The 20,456-nt window shown below is 40.7% G+C and overlaps 1 protein-coding gene across 1 annotated transcript in view; it reads right to left on the bottom strand.

Moving 5' to 3' along the window:
• Positions 1 to 4,557: 4,557 nt before the first annotated feature.
• tep1 (telomerase-associated protein 1) overlaps positions 4,558 to 20,456 on the bottom strand; it is a 55,196-nt gene continuing 39,297 nt past the window's right edge. Inside the window, exons 43-56 of the mRNA XM_047368161.1 lie at positions 20,216 to 20,367; positions 19,968 to 20,075; positions 18,634 to 18,738; positions 17,151 to 17,280; positions 16,969 to 17,054; positions 16,780 to 16,906; positions 13,433 to 13,563; positions 12,926 to 13,050; positions 10,063 to 10,206; positions 9,776 to 9,875; positions 8,302 to 8,422; positions 8,032 to 8,114; positions 5,111 to 5,215; positions 4,558 to 5,004 (exon numbers count right to left, since the gene is read on the bottom strand). Coding sequence (XP_047224117.1) covers positions 4,885 to 5,004; positions 5,111 to 5,215; positions 8,032 to 8,114; positions 8,302 to 8,422; positions 9,776 to 9,875; positions 10,063 to 10,206; positions 12,926 to 13,050; positions 13,433 to 13,563; positions 16,780 to 16,906; positions 16,969 to 17,054; positions 17,151 to 17,280; positions 18,634 to 18,738; positions 19,968 to 20,075; positions 20,216 to 20,367 — 1,637 coding nt within the window. The 3' untranslated portion in view covers positions 4,558 to 4,884. The remainder of the gene's footprint in view (positions 5,005 to 5,110; positions 5,216 to 8,031; positions 8,115 to 8,301; positions 8,423 to 9,775; positions 9,876 to 10,062; positions 10,207 to 12,925; positions 13,051 to 13,432; positions 13,564 to 16,779; positions 16,907 to 16,968; positions 17,055 to 17,150; positions 17,281 to 18,633; positions 18,739 to 19,967; positions 20,076 to 20,215; positions 20,368 to 20,456) is intronic.

Consider the following 20,456-nt stretch of genomic DNA (forward strand, 5'->3'; position numbering starts at 1 on the left):
AATGACTCTGTGGATGCACTGCTTCAATGCCATGATGATGTTTTTAAAGGATTTACCCTACACAAGAGAGGGGGCTCAGCCAGTTGTGCTTGCTGCTCGACGAGTTCCAGCATCATTAAGAGAAGGGTTAAAGAATAAACTGGACAGAATGGCCATGTTGGGAATAATCAGAAAAGTGGATGCGCCCACAGATTGGGTTAATTCCAGAACAAGAACAAAAAACATGCATGGACCCAAAAGATTTAGATAAAAACATTAAACGGGAGTATTACCAGATACTCACTCGGGAAGAGATCATCGGTGTGATGGCAAGTTATTTCACGAAGTTGAATGCGTCAAAAGGTCCGAACTGCAGTTAAAGACCTTCTTGTTCAGTAAAAATAAAAAATAAACTAAATATTTGGGAATGTGTGGAGATTGTCTTTGAACAGACTTTATTCTGAGTCAGATGTCCCACAAACTGGTGGATCCCGTTTAGTTTCTCTTACCTGTGCGCTGCGGTCCGGGAGAGAGGGGCGTGTCTGTCTCACCTGGAAAACGCGGTGCTGCGTTAGCATAACTCGGACACCTCAGCACTACAAGAGCTTCCAGAGAGGTAAAATAGATCATTAGGAACACTTTGGACATTTTCACTAAGGTTGTTCCCAGTTTTGTTGCCAGCGAAGTATTTTGAGGGGACAGCAAATGTACAGTTATACCAGCTGTACACCGACGACTTTACTTTGTATCAAAGTGCCATATCTTCAGTGTTGTCTCATGAAAACATAAAATATTTACAAAAATGTGAGGGGTGTACTCACTTTTGTGAAATACTGTTATCTAAGTGGTTGTAAACTCACCAATATGGAAGCCTATATCTGCCATTGTAGTAATTACATAAAAAAGGATGCTGTATCTCGTAATTATGAGTTTATGGCATACAGAATTATTTTTAGTTTTGGAATGGCAGAAATGGGTGTATCTAGAATTACTGTAATGTCCAGTGGCGATACTAAATCTGTAATATGGCCCAGAGCAGCAGGAGTGAAAAACAAAGTGAAACATTAACTTGTCACACTTGCATATTTGCATAAGGTCCAGTCAGTGGAAAGTGGATGCCTCCCTGTGTTACTCATCTTGCTGTAGACCCAAAAGTTGTTTATGACACTAAAGTTGGTTTCTGATTGGAAGTCTATGATTTCAGACTAGGGCTAGTGTACTGTTTTTGGAAACACATTTAGACAAGTCAGACTTTAACCAGATCAAGTTAAATGATAAAACCTTTCATTATTATTATTCTGTAACATTGAGCTTTGTTAGAGCAATAGGCAGATGTTTGGGTGTGTGTAGGGTGGCAGAAAAGGGCGCTCACCCAAATGCATCATTTATGCAAGAAATGGCATTTGAAATGGTACCAACAGTAAAAGTTGTGGTTTCCACTAAAAACGCACCAGTTTTCAGCCAGACAGGTCAGTGGTGCCAGTGGCAGTTGTGCTGCAGTCAGCAAATAAACTGGATGGGCCCAGTAAAGTCCAGAATGACATGCCTCTCTTTGACAATGTGGCTGACTTAAACTAGCATTGTTGTTTGGATGCCAGAATAAAAAAATATTCTCTAAAAGGACATAAAGATAACTAATAACTTCAGACATTTGACTACTCTGTGAATTGCCAGGTCTGTTATAAATTCAGAACATGAGGTAATAGCTCCTTCAATCTACCCCTTTGTTATCTCCTATATAATATATATATTATATATTCTTACTTCAATGCCTCTAGCGGTGGAAATTAGTATTACAAAAACAAAGAAAAAATGAACCTCAAAACTTTCCTCCCTCCTCACATTTAATGCTCAAACATGTACATTTTTTTAACTCTTGAGAAAAATGAACTTTTAACTTTAATCAGACTTAAGCAAACCAAAATATTTTCGCGCTGTTTTGTCTGTAAGGGCAATCAGAAGAATGAAATAAACCTTTGGTACTGAAAAAAAGAAGTCATACATTTTTGACAAACACTTTGTTTCATGCTGATGCTTAAAACAAAGAAGTTGATACATGTATATTAAAAAAAACTGGCCTTTAGGGGAAAAAAATCTTCCTTTTCCCTTTCACTGTTTTAAAACAGTGGATAATGATAAGATTCTCTACTAAATTTGAGACCTTGGCAGAAACGATTGTACTAAAATCCTGAGTTCAGCTAAAATTGGCTTCATTTCATGGTTTCTATAATTGTGAAATACTACCTAAATCAGAGACATTGGAGAGCAAACAGGTTTTACTTAATGCTTGGAAGCAGATCTATAAAGATGAGAGTAGTTCATAATAGGAAATGTCCTGTTCTGTCAAAACTGCCACCAAAATAATTGTGCATTCAACAGCGCCCCCTGGCGGAAATCTAGAACAGACAAATTGTGGAAAAAGCCAAAACCATCCTAGCCTTCCTTTCATGTCAAAAGGTACATGTGGCCAACTATAAAGGTGTAATCAGTACAAATATTTTTATCCAAATGCAATAAAAGCTCTTAATCAACTTTAATCAAGCTTGGCACATTTTTGAATGTTAAACAATTTATTGCTTTTTTAAAATCTATGTTGATTTGTTGGGTTATTATCATTATTAAGTATGTAAACTGTGTTGACGTGTGAATTATGCATGGACTGTCTTTTCTGGTGCTGTGCACAAATTTCTCCTTGTGGGTCAATTAAAAAAACTGAACTGGACCAAAGTTGTGTGTTATTCTCCTGAGATGTCCTTTTTCAGACAGACAATGGGAACTGCAGGGTTGTCCTGACAAAAGACACCGTGGTCACCCATGAATGAGGACCTTCTGTGAAGAAGAGTGCCAGCTGCAACATCTTTACATTGTCAGATGTACGGCTGCAACTGATTATTTTGCTAACAGATTAATCTAATATCGATTAATAATTGGATAGCAGAAGGTGTTTAATAGAAGATTTCTTACAGAATTTGAATCAAGTGAAGCTAAAGCTAAGCCACTTGTGTTCTGGATAAAACATATTTACAGATGGTTTTTCATCTTGAATGCAAAAATATATAATTTTTTGCCCAATTTTTGCCTAATAACTGCTCTGAATAGGTTGTTCCTTCAGCAAATGGCATGTTTTAGAGCCAGTATACTCCCGTTAAAAATAATGCGATCACTAAACTAGTTGGTGATTCTTTCAATAATCGATTGATAAAGATGAATCACAATTGATTCAATTAATTTGATTGCTTCAGCCCTGGTCAGATGTAGTTTGATGCCCCATGACAACCTGAAGGTCCATTGTTTTGCAGAAGTATAATGCTCCAACATTACGAAGAACCGTCCTCCACTGTGCTGCATAGAAAACATCTCCAGTGGGATCTTTCCATGGCGGTAACGCTGGATGCCATCACAACCATCCAGATTGCATTTTTGTTGATCACAAAATAATTTTTTTTCCCACCTTTCATCCTTGGTGCTCTCTTGCAAAAGTCCAAACAGGCAAGTTAGTGGCATGGGAGAAGACATGGTGTTTGAAGGAATTTTTTGTTCTCTTTAGCAGTTTGTTGTGACGTTGTTTCTTGGGCTGTAATCGGTGTCAGGAAAAGGTCTTAATTTGGGTTGAGGAATCATCCAGCTCAACACAAGGGAAATTTTTTGGGGGGCGTCTACCACTTGACCTTTTGGTTCCATAACCCTCAGAAAATTTTAAGAAATGTAAAGCAACTGTAATATTGCATCCAAGCTCTGCAGAGATGAAGCATTGCAACAGGTCTTGCTTATACAGCTCAACATCAGGGGGCCATGACAGTGGGAATGCCTAGCAGAAAAATCCCATGACATCAAAATTTTTGTGAAGATTTTGATTTTTTTTTTTTAAGGCTATGGTCTTACACTTTTGATCAGCTGATCAAAACGTAGTTTTCCATAAATTTCCTTCCCTGTTGATTCTGTGAATACTTATAATTTTTTACCCAGTCATTGGTTTTTAAAATTAGGAATGTATTCTAAACTGCAGAACTGCTAAGTTATCAAATATATGCTCTTGTTTTAGTTATTCAAAATGAAGCATTTCATTATTTACTGAATTTGAACCTTCAAACTTAAAACAGCTAACAGAATAAAAACTTGTCTCTACCTGAAAAGTACAGACCATTTGTAATCCGATACATTATACAACATAAGGAAATGCATCCATTAAACCTGTTCAAAATAACTGAAATATTTTTTTGCATTGTTTTCATTAAAAATAAAACAGCCAAAATAAGGAAATACGTGGTAAACAAAAGATTTGTGATCTAGGACCCCGATGAAATTAAAATATTTGCATTTCTAATAAATTAAGACAGAATCCATACACCTTTTCAGGTGGAGAGGCGTAAAACTTCAGGAGGTGCAAATGAGGATCTGTGTTTATAATGCCCTAAAGATTAGCAGTTACAACTATCTACAACTTTAACTAGTTAATGAAATATCATGTGTTAAGGTTGAACAACAATGATGAGCCTTACCTTACAAATAAAACCATGTATACTGTAAATATTTCATAAGTGAGACAACTGCACCAGTAAAAGCTGCTAGTCTGTTGAATGACCTTATATGAGATTTACTGCAAGAGAACAAAATGGTTTTAATTCATTTTCTTTACAACCATTAATTGTAACTGATTAAACTTGTCAAAAAAGAAAAGCTAAATCTGATCAGATGAAAATTAAAACCAGCGAGTCCCCACCATCTAAACAAAAGCACATGTAAACAAGAAAAAGACAAGCAGATATACTTCCTAATCTGCAAGAGTCTTAAGTATTAGTTTTCTTTAGTCAAGTATTGCATGCTGTAAAGACAAAACAAATCCTTGGTAGGCAGTCCGGTTAATTATCACTAATATTCGGGTCTCTAGCCGATTGATTAAGAGGGCTAATCTTTCCAGCAGAGGGAGTAAAGCTTCCCCTGTCCGTCAGCACAGACCAGCTCACTGGGTTTTCTTGGGTTGACCTCCAAAAACAGAACAGGACCTCCACACACAAACATTCCCACCTGAAGGACGAAGAAGACAAAGAAAATCAAGGCACAGATTACAGAGAATAAAACTCCAGCACAAAAGATGAGTGGGCAACAGTGATTTATCCTCAAAGAGGCTTACCTGTTTTTTGGTGTTTCTGTCCCACAGCTTCAGTGTCCGGTCGTAGGAGGCTGAGATGATGTTGCGGTCAGTGAGTCTCAGCTCACTGATCCTGTCGAGATGGGCCTGAAGACAGAGCACCACCATCGTCATCATCATTATTAGGGACACAGCAGGTTATTTATCAGGAAGAATTTATCTCTATGAAGACCCAATGAGACACGTATACTGGTTTCAAAAATTATTTAACCCCAAAACTTGACTGAATCCACCTAAGCCTCCACATACTGCCAGAGGATACAAAGCTGCCACAAAGCAACACTGTGCCACCACCATGCTTCACTGCTGGCAAGGGTTTCTTTATTCCAGTGAATAATGAACAATCCGGGACTGTTGTGATCATTTTAATTTGCATCGTCAAACATAAACGCTGAAAAATATTTTAACATTACCGGTTAACGTCTCAGGTAATGTTAAAATATTTTTCAGAGTTTATGTTTGACGATGCAGATTAAAATGATCCGAACAATCCTGGTTACCGGTTAAAATCTCCCCCGCCTTGAACCGCCACCTTAACGTGGTGGAGGGGTTTGAGTGCTTGAATGATCCTAGAGGATATGTTATCTGGGCCTTAAATGCCACTCGTATGGTCTCCAATGGCAAACAGGCTCTGGGTGACGGGTCAGACAAAAAGCGGTTAAAACCGGCTTCATGAGGACCAAAAAAAAACAAAACAAAAAAAATCGAGGCACGTGACGTCGTCCTATACGGCGGAGCCAGGGTCCCACCCAGGAGACGGGCCTCGTTTGGGGACAGAGAGCACCTGGTGGCCAGGTTGCTCCTCGCAGGGACTCCGTTATTCTGCTGGGGGACTTCAATGCCCACGTGGGAAAACGACAGTGACACCTGGAGAAGAATGGCCTCCCTGATCTGAATCCGAGTGGTGTTTTGTTATTGGACTTCTGTGCTAGTCACGGATTGTCCATAATGAACACCATGTTCAAGCATAAGGGTGTCCATCAGTGCACTTGGCACCGGGACACCCTAGGTAGGAGGTCGATGATCAACCTTGTTGTCGTATCTTCAGACCTTCGGCCGCATGTTTTGGACACTTTGGTGAAGAGAGGGGCTGAGCTGTCCACCGATCACCACCTGGTGGTGAGTTGGATCCGCTGGAAGAAGAGAAAGCTGGACAGACTTGGCAGGCCCAAGCGCAAAGTGAGGGTCTGCTGGGAACGTCGGGTGGAGCCCTCTGCCAGGGATGTATTCAACTCCCACCTCCGGGAGAACTTTGACCAGATTCTGGGGTAGGTTGGAGACAGAGTCCGAGTGGACCATGTTCTCCACATCTACTGTTGATGCTGATGCCAGTAGCTGTGGCCTTAAGGTCTGTGGTGCCTGTTGCGGTGGCAATCCCAGAACCCGGTGGTAGACACCGGCAGTAAGGGATGCTGTCAAGCTGAAGGAGTCCTTTCGGCTGTGGTTGGCTTGTGGGACTCCTGAGGCGGCTGACGGGTACCGTGGGGCCAAGCGTGCCATGGTCTGGGCTGTGGCAGAGGCAAAAACTCTGGACTGGGAGGAGTTTGGTGAGGCCATGGAGAAGGACTACCGGTTGGCCTCGAAGCAATTCTGGCAAACCGTCCGGCGCCTCAGGAGAGGGAAGCAGTGTTTCGCCAACACTGTTTACAGCGGGGGTGGGAGGCTGCTGACCTTGACTGGGGACATTATCGGGCGGTGGAAGGAGTACTTCGAGGATCTCCTCAATGCTACCGTCTCGCATTCCCTGGTGGAAACAGAGGCTGGGGACTCAGGGTTGGACTCTTTCATCACTCAGGCTGAAGTCACCGAGGTGGTTAAAAAGCTGCACAGTGGCAGGGCTTCGGGGGTGGATGAGTTCCGCCCTGAGTACCTCAAGTCTCTGGATGTTGTGGGGCTGTCATGGTTGACACGCCTCTTCAACATTGTGTGGCGGTCAGGGACAGTGCCTCTGGACTGGCAGATTGGGGTGTTGGTCCCCCTTCATAAGAAGGGTGACCGGAGAGTGTGTTCCAACTACAGGGGGATCACACTCCTCAGCCTCCCTGGTAAGGCCTACGCCAGGGTATTGGAGAGGAGTGTCTGGCCGATAGTCGACACTATTATTCAGCGTGGCTAACTGCTCTTTGAAGAAACCTACATAATGAGCTACAACAACATTTAATTTCCCTTTAGGATTAATAAAGTATTTTTGAATTGAATTGAATTAACAGAACTCTTGTGTAATTTAAAGCTAACATAAAATAAGACCAGAAGAGGAGGAGATAACTGAAATAAAATGTTTGGGATATTCATCCAATGAGAAATGTTCAGCATCCCACACAGAACAAAGCTCCACCTTTAGTTCAGGTTCCTTTAAAAAAAAAAGTCCTGGCTTTCTTCCGGGGCCGGTTTCAGGGTATAATTTTCATATTTGGTCATGGCTCCTCAAGTGGAAACCAGGAACCAGAAGTGAAGAAAACAAAGGAAGTTTTCCTGAGCCCTATGTTTACACAACCACGGCCTGGGCTGCTAATATCCGTGTTCAGTGACACATTTGATTGGAGAATACTGGTCAGAACTGGAGCAGTTTTAGCTTTAGCAGGGGGGCTGGTTAGTTAGGTCCTGACTTCCTCCTCATAACTGGACAAATTGGCATATTAGTCTTTGACTTCTGGGCTCACGTTTGAGCCGAAGACTTTACCATCACTACTGCCTTCTTGGGTTGCTACGCACTGATGCCCGAGAAGATGCTTGGCTCACTTAATCTTTTAGGCTTTTGTATTTTACGGATTTCAATTTTAGACATAGAAATTAATATTACCGCTGAAAACATTTTATTAGAAAAATGTGTAAAAACAATGATATCTGCACTGTGATGACTAGTTCTGTATCAGATGGGAGGGTTCTTTTGGGGGGGTTCTTACAGGTTTTTTTTCGCTCCATGAGGAAATGTCTGGATGCTGATTGAACCAGATGTTTCCTTCCTCATCTCCACACACGACAAACTCTGAAAAACAGAAGCATTACATTGAAGCTGCTAAAGCAGTAAAAAAAGAAGAAAAAACAGGAGAATTTGCTGTTTTTATGAAATTGCAAACAGAGTATCCCCACCCAGTTGTTTTAATATTTCTGACAGAATCCAATTCATTACAGTAATAAAACTCATAACATTTAATATTTGCTGTGTTTGGTACCTTGATCCACAGTTATGGCTGTTATCAGGCTTCTCTTCTTGTTCTCCTGTTCGTTGTCGCCGGAGTTCATGGTGATTGAGCTCAAACTTGAATTTATAGGAGCAATGGAGCCCATGCCGAACTGAAATGAAATTGAACTCTTGGTACATGCGCATCTTTCAATAAAAGTCAGTATGTACTGCAAATCATCAAGGTCTTTACATTATGCCTAATTACAATCTCTGATAAAGGATAAATGGATTAGGTCGAATGGACAAATTGTTAGTGTAAGAGCACTGAACATCCCATGTCAGCCGAGTATGGCAGAGCCTCAGGCCTAGATTGAAGTGGTTATTCAGTGCTGAATGGAGTCATAAAGACATTGTATTCCATCCAGCTCCAAGTTGGCCCTTGTACCTGACCCTCAAAATCCAGCAGGTCTTACACATGTTAGACCGGGGAATGATCAACAGACCCGGAAGGGCCACAGGAAGAACTCTGTTTGACACAGGCAGGCAGCCCACAGACACCTGTGCATGTGGACTGGTGTTGTCTTGTTGAAAGAATGTAAAAGCAAGCCACTTTGGACAGTGTGTAAACTTCAGTAAATCTGAATATCATTAAAACGTTTTATATTAATGCTTATTCATCTTCTATTACAACACCTTTTCCTTCCACTTAACTTTCCAACAAATATGCTTAGATATAGCACTCTGAGCGGTCAGTTCCTTTATGAAACGCTTTTTGTAGGGTGTGGTGCCGGTGGTGTAGGGATAAAGCACGTAACCCATATATAGAGGCTACAGTCCTCTCTCCCCCTATTTCTTGTCTGCCTACAGTCAGAATAATTACAATAAAGGCCTCTAATGCTGCAAAAGAAAAGAAAAGCTTTTTATAGCCTTTGTGATGGTCTGCTGGACCAAAGTCAACTTAGCATAGCGTAGCATTTCGTATTTGTCCTATGTAACTTCTATGAAACTTCTAAAGCAATTAATTTTGGGCTTGAATACATCTTTACGAGTTTCACCATTTGAATTGAATATAACCTTAAGCATAAAATGAAATTTTCTTAGACAAATAATTTGAATAAAAATGTGTGGCATAAATGAAAATAATTTTCATTACCCTGCTCACATAAATATCTGATAAGGTCATAGAAACATTATTAATGATGTCATATGTAATATTTATCAAGCGTTATTTTGATTCTGACAAAAACCAAAGCACGAATTTGTAAGTAAAAATGCTTTGTGGTAGTTTGCGTTTTTAGAATGCAGAATATTATTCCTTTTTTTGTCTTGCTTTTTTGGTAGGGTGACAAACTAAACAAAAGTTTGAACTGAAATACTGAAATCAATTAATTATGTTCTAATATATTGAGATGACCTTCACACCTAACCTGCTGCAGCTTTAGGGTTTGTCTTTTTCACCACAGTTGTAAGGCTGCTGATGAATGCAGTGTATATAATTACAGAATGAAATTGAAGAAACTCACAAAAAAGCCAATATGAACTTCATCATTCTTTTCCCCAGTCAGCCAAACACTTTTGTTATCATTGCGAACCACGCTCAGAATACTGACACTCTGATTCCAGCTGAAAATAAGAGACATGCATACACAAGTTTATAAAACCACTCATCATATGGAAAGAAGGATAAAAACATAAGTCAAGAAATGCTCAAATGAGAGTGTAGAAAGTTGCATATAAACAGGATAAATATCTGTGTCGTTACAGCCTAATTCCTCGCCTTGGATCAGTGATTGAGAAAACTAAAAGTTACCTAATGTTTGTATTCCCCCATTCATCCTTGATAACATTGGCTACATCACATAGCTCTCCCTGGAAGGTGACACCGACCAGCAGCGAGCAGTAAACAAGGCGTACCATCGGGGTTTTCACTTTGTGGCTCTTCACCTTCACCAGGCTAGAAGCAGGAGAAGTACAAAACAAATAGGAACTTATTAGAGAGGAGGATTAACATTAAATGCTTGGTTTAAACAAAGACTTCAACATCCCGCTCCACACAGCGCACAGTTTTCTCTGTATTTAACCAGCTTCTTGCACAGAATGGCAAACAGCACCCTAGACACCTGTGAAATAAGTCGTAAAACAAAGGTGACTGGAAATAAACTTCCTGGATTCATTTAGACTCTAAAACGTAGTATGTTTATAAAAAACAGATACAGCTTTAATCATATGCAGTTAGTCATACAGCAAACGGCATCAATAAAACAGACATTTATTGATGTATGTGTGCATGTTGTATTTTGTGTTCTACGTATTTCATAGTTTGTAGACTGAAGACTGCTCTGTATGCTTTTTAGTAAAACCTCTGCTAATTTATTTCCTGAAAACACTACATTGCGACAGAACGATGTAATAGTAGCATATGCTAGCATTGGGCATTTATTGTATTGTTTATAGTTATCGTTGAAAATGTGTTATTGTGATAAATTTGATTTATCGGGACAACGATATCGTGATAAATTCCCTTTCATAACGAAAGTATTGTCAGAACTGTTACTTTTACCATTTTCTCCACTGTTGGTTCTATGAAAGCATTATTAAATATCAAGCGTGAAAATATAAACGCATTATTATTAGTAGCGAAGACCAAGATGTATGTGGAACTCTGCTGCTTATAGATTTATTTTAATTAGGAGTTTTAGTTATGCTTGTGATAGTTAGAAAAAACCTTAACATTAGCTTCTAGTATCAAAACATAATGAGTGGGCATTTTTAAAGGTCAAGGCTTGCAGGTGTTTTCTGTCTGTACCATGAGGAGCCAGGAGTGTCTGTGGGGCGGTGTGCCACTCCTCACTGTGCTGACCGAAACTTCTGAGAACTATTCCACCCAGAAACTTCTAGAAGATGTGTGCAAAACAATTTTTAATCAAATGATGAATGTATGTCTGTTTCTTTGATGCTGTTGCTGGGGAGACATCCACAGATGTATTTAACTGAAAAAAGGTGAAGCACAGCAATGGTGGGTATAAAACGGAATGGAACGCAGCCCCAGTGAGACAACACACAGACGTTTCCAGGTAGCAGTGTAAGTGTGATGTCTCCCTCTCTGTATTCAGATTGGTTTTAATAAACTTGTGGAAACATACAACTGATCTCTGAGTAGTGTCCTTTGGGGTGCCAAATAAAAGAGTCGATGAGAGGTGAGGAGTGATGAAGGAATTAAAGGACGGCCAGTGAATTTTTCCTACCTCGACACAAGCAATTCAAAAAATGATTAAATGTCATTACTGTGTGCAGTTTGATGATAAAAAGCATTTTAAAAAAAATCATACTCCTTTATGTAAAGGGTCTCTTGAAGAAGCCAATATCAAAATGTTTTTTAATAGCAGTATTTTGGTTTGTAGGGCTTGCATGCAGTGAGAAGCAGTCAAAGCCATACAGTTACCTAAAAAAGTCTGCAAAGACATAAATAGCTTTTCATCATCGCTTTTAACAATATCACAACACCAAAAAATATTGTGATGAAAGTTTATGTCCGTATCGCCTACCCCTAGCATATGCAAAAGTAGAATTTGCAATGCTAGCGTATGCAATGTTATGCAAGCAATATTTCAATTTAATAAACTGGCATATGCAGTGCTAGCTTATCAAGTACCACTAGCTGGAACAGCTATATGCTACAGACTGATTCTGTGGCGCTTCTTCCAACACGATGCAGAAACCAGAAATTTATTTTCCCTACAGTTAAAGTAAAAGTAGGGTAAAGAGGAATTTAAAAAATATCTATATTTGTTATACCTTTTGTGTTTTGAAAACAAGGCACACTTGGACCCACACTACTAGTAGAAAAGAAAATCCATGTACAGCATTCAGCTAATGTGGCTTTTCGTCCATACTATTTTTTAACCCAGCCGAGATGGATTGAAAATCTAAATTTAGTTTCGGCTAATATGTCCTAATAGATTCACAGAATAACGCAATGTGTGAGCTTGAATGTAAAGCTGCCAATTTAAAAATGAAAACTGATTTAGAGCTTAAAATGTGCCAAATAAAATAATCTGGCATAGGTATAAAAACTTCAGTTTTAACTGCGACTGAAATTAACCTGCACGGTGGCGCAGTTGGTAGCACTGTTGCCTTCCAGCAAGAAGGTCCTGGGTTCGATTCCCGGCCTGGGGTCTTTCTGCATGGAGTTTGCATGTTCTCCCCGTGCATGCGTGGGTTCTCACCGGGTACTCCGGCTTCCTCCCACAGTCCAAAGACATGCCTGTTAGGTTAATTGGTAACTCTAAATTGCCCGTAGGTGTATGAATGAGTGTGTGTGTGGTTGTATGTGTGTTGCCCTGCGATGGACTGGCAACCTGTCCAGGGTGTACCCCGCCTCTTGCCCATAGACTGCTGGAGATGGGCACCAGCTCCCCCGTGACCCACTATGGAATAAGCGGTAGAAAATGACTGACTGACTGACTGAAATTAACCTTCTATTCACCAAATATAAACATTTATTACAAAAGTATTAAATAGGTCTCATCTTTCTCCAAAAGGAACTGTTGCAGATATTTTCAATAAACAGATAAGTTGGAGACTTCTTTAGTTAACATTTAACTTTTGAGTGATGGTATTTTACATAATCATGAACCCTTTTGTAAGGGGTTTGCAAAGGTTTTCTTTTTAACCTCGCTTTGCTGCATTGTTGGTTCCACACCAGCTTCCACACATCAACAACCATGGTGTTCATGTTGGTGACGGCAAACTGACTGTCAGGCATCGAACAGGCAGCTGTGATCGGCCCATCTGACACCTGAAAGATAAACAGAGCCAATTAGATACAAAAACAAAATAAAATGGAAAGCAGCACAATATGTTGCAAGTATATTGTCATTGCAATGTCAGTGTGTGCAATATTCATATCTCAAAAAAACTGTTTGGCGTGGAATAATTGTTGGCTAATATATTCAAAGTTTTAAAAGCTAGCATTTTTCATGTTAAGGCGGACTTAGAATGAAACAATTAGCAGCAGATGATCACACTGGACACAAATAGATGTCTAAGTAGGACAGTGGAGTCCATGTTGCAACCCTGTTTGGACTAATTATGAAGTAATTATGTTTTTTCCTCTTACATCAGGATCTCAAGTTGTAGCCTGCAAGAACTAACATAGATGCTTGAGCTGCTATATTTACCTGCTTGTGGTCAACCACTGAGTTATGCTGCCACAGCTCCAGCAAACCAGACTCGTAACCAACAAGCAGCAAGTCATCAGTCTGAGAGAAGCACAGAGCTGAGATGGGGCCTTTCAGGTTTGCAGACGTGTCTGTGCACAAGAGAAAAATTATGCCTGGTAACTTTCAGATCAGGAAGAGAGCAGTTGGATTTCAGTTACATTTAAATCCAGCAGCTGCACAGTGAAAAAACATAAAAATAAAAATAAATTATATATATATATATATATATATATATATATATGTTGGACCACTTGTTTGCTGAGTATTGGATTATCTGCACGTTGTTGGACGTCACTGTGCCCCTCCAATGGCATCGGCCATTTTGTACCCAGGACAGCCCGCTCCTACATATCCCATCGAGCATTGCGACTGATATGACTGGGCGTCCCCAGTCTGACGTCACAGGATGCTATATAGGAGGCGCTTGTGTTTGAAAAGACGCCTTCCGCTGGAAACGATCTGGTGATTGAAGCGCACCACTTTAGGAGAAGAACTCTGTGAAGAGTTTCATTCATTCTCCCTCGTTGGACAACGAACTATTCATAACTGAAGTTTTTGGACTAAGAAGGCCAGAAGTTTCACTTTTGCCGATCGAAGACGTGAGTTTAACACGTAACTGGAGACACGGAGTTTCGGAGAGATGAACCGCTACCGTGTTTCATTTTCAAGTCAACTTTGATGGTCAGATCATATTTTTCCTTTTTGTCAAGAAGATCGAAGGACAAAGACTGACCGTTCCCCTGAAGTTAATTGTGGACGCACATTAACTTAATCCCACTTTTCCTCGCTCAAATTCCCTCACTCGGAAGAAGACGACACCAGTAAAACCCATTTCTTTTTTTTTTATTTCTTTATTAGAAGGCCTGGGCAGGGTCAGAGGTTGTAGAAGCGATCAGAATCGCTGGTTAGGATCTCATGTGTTCTGAATAATATGTGCATGTAACCTTGCTTGTTGAAACTTTGATGTGTTATGTAATATCGGGATCCGCCGTGTCCCCCAGAGCTGTTTGTGTTTACTATCTGAACGCGGGTGCGTTGCAAAACTGGACTGTTAAAACGACCTCATGGTAAAATTCTCCATTTTACCTTTGTCTTCAATCTCACTGTGCTAACTTGCCGCCAAAAGTTATCAATCCTTTGTGTTCAGGAGTAAAGGGGGAAGTTTTATGATGAGAAGATCATAAAAGACACTCTAAGCTGCGCTCCAACCCCCCACCAGTCATCACCACACCCCCCTTTCATATCCTCTCCCTTCATCTGTTTTGCTATAAACTGCTGGTTGACTCAATACATACCCACTACCGTTGGTTGATTTTGCTTATTTAGATGTGTTTACCCCTGTGTTTGTAGAATTTTGCATGTTGAGTAGGTGAAAATTAATAAATATTCACATAGATAAAGAGAGAGCGTTTGGTGTTTCATTGTGTGCAAAAAGTGATGTGTCAGTCAAAATAAGGTTCAAGTTCCACACGTTTCGGCAGAAACGGTCGATTAAACAGTGACATCTCCGGCAATAGTTATTAACTATTACGGAGAATTTAACGGTTGTAATTGTCAGAGGCGTTGAGCCACTATTACACCACCAGAAACATCTCTGGTCTCGATTTGTAAATGAGGATTTATGGTCAAGAAATTGATTTTGTCAGATTATGATTTGTAATTATAATTATTGATCAAGATTATTCAATCAATAATCATACTCCCAACATATATATATACGCTGCTCAAAAAAATAAAGGGAACACTTAAACAACACAATATAACTCCAAGTAAATCAAACTTCTGTGAAATCAAACTGTCCACTTAGGAAACAACACTGATTGACAATCAATTTCACATCCTGTTGTGCAAATGGAATAGACAACAGGGGGAAATCTTTGGTGATTAGCAAGACTCACTCAATAAAGGAGTGGTTCTGCAGGTGGGGACCACAGACCACTTCTCAGTACCAATACTTTCCGGATGATGTTTTGGTCACTTTTGAATGTTGGTGGTGCTTTCACACTTGTGGTAGCATGAGACGGACTCTACAACCCACACAAGTGGCTCATCCAGGATGGCACATCAATGCGAGCTGTGGCAAGAAGGTTTGCTGTGTCTGTCAGCGTAGTGTCCAGAGCCTGGAGGCGCTACCAGGAGACAGACCAGTACACCAGGAGACGTGGAGGAGGCTGTAGGAGGGCAACAACCCAGGAGCAGGACCGCTACCTCCACCTTTGTGCAAGGAGGAACAGGAGGAGCACTGCCAGAGCCCAAATGACCTCCATCAGGCCACAAATGTGCATGTGTCTGCACAAACAGTTAGAAACAGACTCCATGAGGATGGTATGAGGGCCCGACGTCCACAAATGGGGGTTGTGCTCACAGCCCAACACCGTGCAGGATGCTTGGCATTTGCCAGAGAACACCAGGATTGGCAAATTTGCCACTGGCGCCCTGTGCTCTTCACAGATGAAAGCAGGTTCACACTGAGCACATGTGACAGACGTGACAGAGTGTGGAGACACCGTGGAGAGCGATCTGCTGCCTGCAACATCCTTCAGCATGACCGGTATGGCAGTGGGTCAGTAATGGTGTGGGGTGGCATTACTTTGGAGGGCCACATGGCCCACCATGTGCTCACCAGAGGTAGCCTGACTGCCATTAGGTACCGAGATGAGATCCTCAGACCCCTTGTGAGACCATATGCTGGTGCGGTTGGCCCTGGGTTCCTCCTAATGCAGGACAATGCTAGACCTCATGTGGCTGGAGTGTGTCAGCAGTTCCTGCAAGATGAAGACATTGAAGCTATGGACTGGCCCGCTTGTTCTCCAGACCTGAATCTGGTTGAGCACATCTGGGACATCATGTCTCGCTCCATCCGCCAACGTCACGTTGCACCACAGACTGTCCAGGAGTTGGATGCTTTAGTCCAGGTCTGGGAGGAGATCTCTCAGGAGACCATCTGCCGTCTCATCAGGAGCATGTCCAGGCGTTGTAGGGAGGTCATAGAGGCACATGGAGGTCACACACAATACTGAGCCTCATTTTGACTTGTTTTAAGGACATTACATCAAAGTTGGATCAGCCTGTAGTGTGTTTTTCCACTTTACTTTTGTGTGTGACTCCAAATCCAGGCCTCCATTGGTTAATAAATTTGATTTCCATTGATGATTTTTGTCTGATTTTGTTGTCAGCACATTCAACTTTGTACACAACAAAGTATTTAATGAGAATATTTCATTCATTCAGATCTAGGATGTGTTATTTGAGTGTTCCCTTTATTTTTTGAGTAGTGTATGTAGGTGTCACTGGGAATGTTTTACCCGTTTTCCAGGTCCAGCATCTCAGCGAACCATCCTCAGACACGGTGAGGAATTCTGGGACGACTCCTTTTTGAGCGACTCCGTGAACAGCACCAGTGTGACCCTGGAAGGTGCTGAAGTGCTCAACCTGGAAGAAGGAACTGTATTAAACCTGAAGCTAAACCCGAGAAAATGTTATCTGCAAAATACCTGCAAAGGTTTCCAGAGCTGCACAGTGCCATCATCAGATGCTGTGAAAACAGTCAGTTCCCCTGGTTTTGTTTCCTTCTCCTTGTCTAAAGCAAAATTTCAGAAGAAAAGATTACATACTAATTTTAATCATTACCATTTCAGAATGAGAATAAATGAGGATTCTAGATTAACTTTAGTACCAGTGTTTGGGAGGATAGAGCAGTGGTTTACACGTTGCTTGTGGGCAGATATGTGGCAGATTTCAGTGTTTTTCTCCCACTCCCAAACATGCAGTGCACCCTCTGAGCAGCCGGCAATTACATGCTGTCCCTGCACACAGAAACAGCAACACTTATTAAGCTCTATGAAATAACTCTAAAACTCTTCATTGTTAGCAATCAGATTTCATTTATGCTCCTGGGATTTTTGAAAGCAGTATGGGAGGAAAATCCTGATTCAGGCTCTTCTCCTGTAGAAGCAGCTCCCAGTTTTTTCCATGCAGCAGGCACAATGTCTACTTTTAAGACGAGGCTTGAAACTTTCCTTCTTGATAAAGCTTATAACTAGAGTTACTAAGGCTTTCCGGAGTTATCCTGTTAAAGAACTGCTGTAGGACATACTGAATACTTTCCCTTACTATTTTCTCCTGCTACTCCCCCTTGAGGCATATTTTATTATTGCCATTCACTTTTTGCTCTCTCTTGTCATTCTCTTTCCAAGGTACACCTGGCCTAATGCATCCGTTTAGCTTGATCTTTTTCCCGGAGGAAGTCACTGATGAAACTATTGCTGCCCTGGTTGAGTGCTTCCATATTTACCTGTGTCCCTTTCTTGGATTCAGTCATTGACAGGGTTGTTGCTATGGAAGAGCCATTGCCATAGAACGTACCCCTGGCTCAGTGATTTATTTTGTGTTTATTTCTTGGACTGAGAGACAAGGTTCAGCAGTGTTTTATTGCTGGAAGGAGCCACTAATATAGCTATTGCTACCATTGATTCGACTTCTTTTTTTTATTGAAAGTACTTAGGGCTGAGTGCTTCTGTGTTTAGGGACTGCTGCACAAGGAAGTACATTCCTACATGAATCTGTATACTTTTTTTCATGGAAAGTAGTCCTAATTGAGTGCTTTTCTCTCTGTGTGTCTCCTCTGTCCTCTCAACCTTGAGTCAGTTGCAGCAGATGGTCATTTATATCAAGCCTGGTTCATCTAGATGTTTCTTCTTGTTAAAAGAGAGTTGTTCCTTTCCACTATCGCCACATCATTGCGCAGGATGGGCGATTTATAGAAAGTCCAAAATTTGACGCAGCCGCCTTAGTTTTCTTTAACATTTCATTTTTTAAATCTTTTTGAAACCTTTTAACTAAATAAACTGAATCTGACTGTTATGTAATATAGCTGGCTTGAATTGAACTGGATGCTGTTAGATATAATTCAGACTGAAGTGCATTATGTTACAATGACATTGGAATATTCTGAATTTGATCTGGACCTAACTAAATTCAGTATGCATAGATATGATTAGTATCCATTCGTGCAAGTGGAGTGCCGTGAGATTACCTTTTACAGAGAACTGATGCCATCTAGACAAACTGAATTCATTTGACTTAATGTGTATGCTCCATCAACACATTATTTGAATGCAAAATCACAGAGTATGAACTCAGTTTTATAATTTGCTCACCACGCAGCAGATAGAAGTAAGTGGGTTCCTCCAGGAGATTTCTCTGAGACACGAACCTGCTTCCAAGTCCCAAAAACAAAGCCTCCCATCATTTGATGAGCTTATCTGGAAAAAGACAAAATGAGAAGATAATTGAGAAAAGGAGTTTTACTGCCCTGTTTAGAATATCAATGTGATTTGATTGTTTTCTACTCCAGTTTGTTTGCATTTTACGGCTATGGCCACGCCGTGACATAAAAAAGACAGCATCTACGTCGTGTCCAAATAATAAGATGAGTGTTTGAAAAGTGAAAGGCGAAAATGCACCCACAGGTATTCATCTGTTGATGTTTAACTACTGTTGGAGAGTTGCTTGGGTGGAACAAATGGGCTTACAAAGGGCAACTTTCAACATCTAGACAGACCATTTTGGCTAAAACCTTTTACATTTTTACAGTACTTTTCAGAGCTAAATAAATCCAATACCTGCCCAACCTCAAAGAACCAAACAGAAGAATATTCTAGATGTGCACTTTATTTATTTTAATTTGATTTTTTTAACGGCCCTGGTGGCCTTTATTTATTGATTTTTTTCTGAAAGTAGGCAGACAGGCAAATGGGTGGAGAGAAAGGGAAGACATGCGGCAAACGTCATTGGGCCGGGACTCAAACCCAGGACAGCTGTGTTCCCTGTATGGGGCGCGCCTTTACCCCTGCACCCATGTTCCCTTTGTACCATAGAAAGTTCCCCTAGTTCAGTGCTTCTGTGTTTAGCTTCATTCTTTTTCTTTATAAGAGACAACGACAGAGCTATTGCTACAATTAAATTTGTGTTCTCATTTTGTTTTTCTTTTGCATAGAAAGTACTACTGGTCCTGTGCTTCAGTGAGTATTTTTCTGTCTGCTGCCTGTCCTCCCTGCCCTAATTGCCTAAATGATTGTGCTGAGTTTTGCTCTCCTGGAGGTTTTCATCTGTTAAAAGAAAGTCAGTCCTTTCCACTGTCACCACATGCTTGCTTAGGATAAAGAGTTGCTGCAAAGTCGAGGACTTAATGAAATTTGTTGGACTTCTATATTCAAACATTTTTCCAGTTGGCATCAAATGAATTGAATTTGACTGCAGGTTCTTTAAATCTTGATTTTGGAGCAAATTTGAGCAATAAGTAAGTCATCTTTGACGTTTTTGATCACAAATATGAAATGCAATTATCTTCGGTTTTTAGATCCATTTGATTTAGGGGGGGGGGGGGGGGGGGGGGGGGGGAGAGGTTGCTGTAGCCAAGAGATACATAATTTTTTGTCTAAATAAAAGAAGTGAAATAAAGTTTTTGAAACAGAGATAAATGGGAACTCACTGTACAGTCAGGAGTCCAGGCACAGCCGGTGATCCAGTCTCGGTGAGCGTTATGGAAGGATTTAAGCAGAGTTGCTTGAAAAGGATGGGCATTCCATACCATTAATGCCTGAAACAAACAAAGGCCTCATCACAAGGGAAATGCTGCTTTCAAACTGCAAACAACACAGGTAAAAAAATCACTAAAGTGTGAATTAGACTATTGTGGAATATAAAACATCAGCTGATTAAACAAGCTGAAGTAGGTACCTGATCTTTTCCACCTGAAAGCAGCTGTGCACCATCAGGACTGAAAGCCATGCAGGTAACTCCTCCTTGGTGTCCTCTCAACACAGCCTTTGTTTTTTTTGAGGAGTTGTTGGTCAGATTCTTCAAAGGCCACAGCGCAATGGTGAAATCATCTGTTTCAAATGGAGACAGTGAAATTATGAAGGGTTATTAGAATGAAGGACTCCTTTTGTCTGTATTGCCTGACTTTTATAATAGGGAA

The sequence above is a fragment of the Girardinichthys multiradiatus genome, chromosome 6 (assembly GCF_021462225.1).
Source record: "Girardinichthys multiradiatus isolate DD_20200921_A chromosome 6, DD_fGirMul_XY1, whole genome shotgun sequence".
Taxonomy (NCBI): domain Eukaryota; kingdom Metazoa; phylum Chordata; class Actinopteri; order Cyprinodontiformes; family Goodeidae; genus Girardinichthys; species Girardinichthys multiradiatus.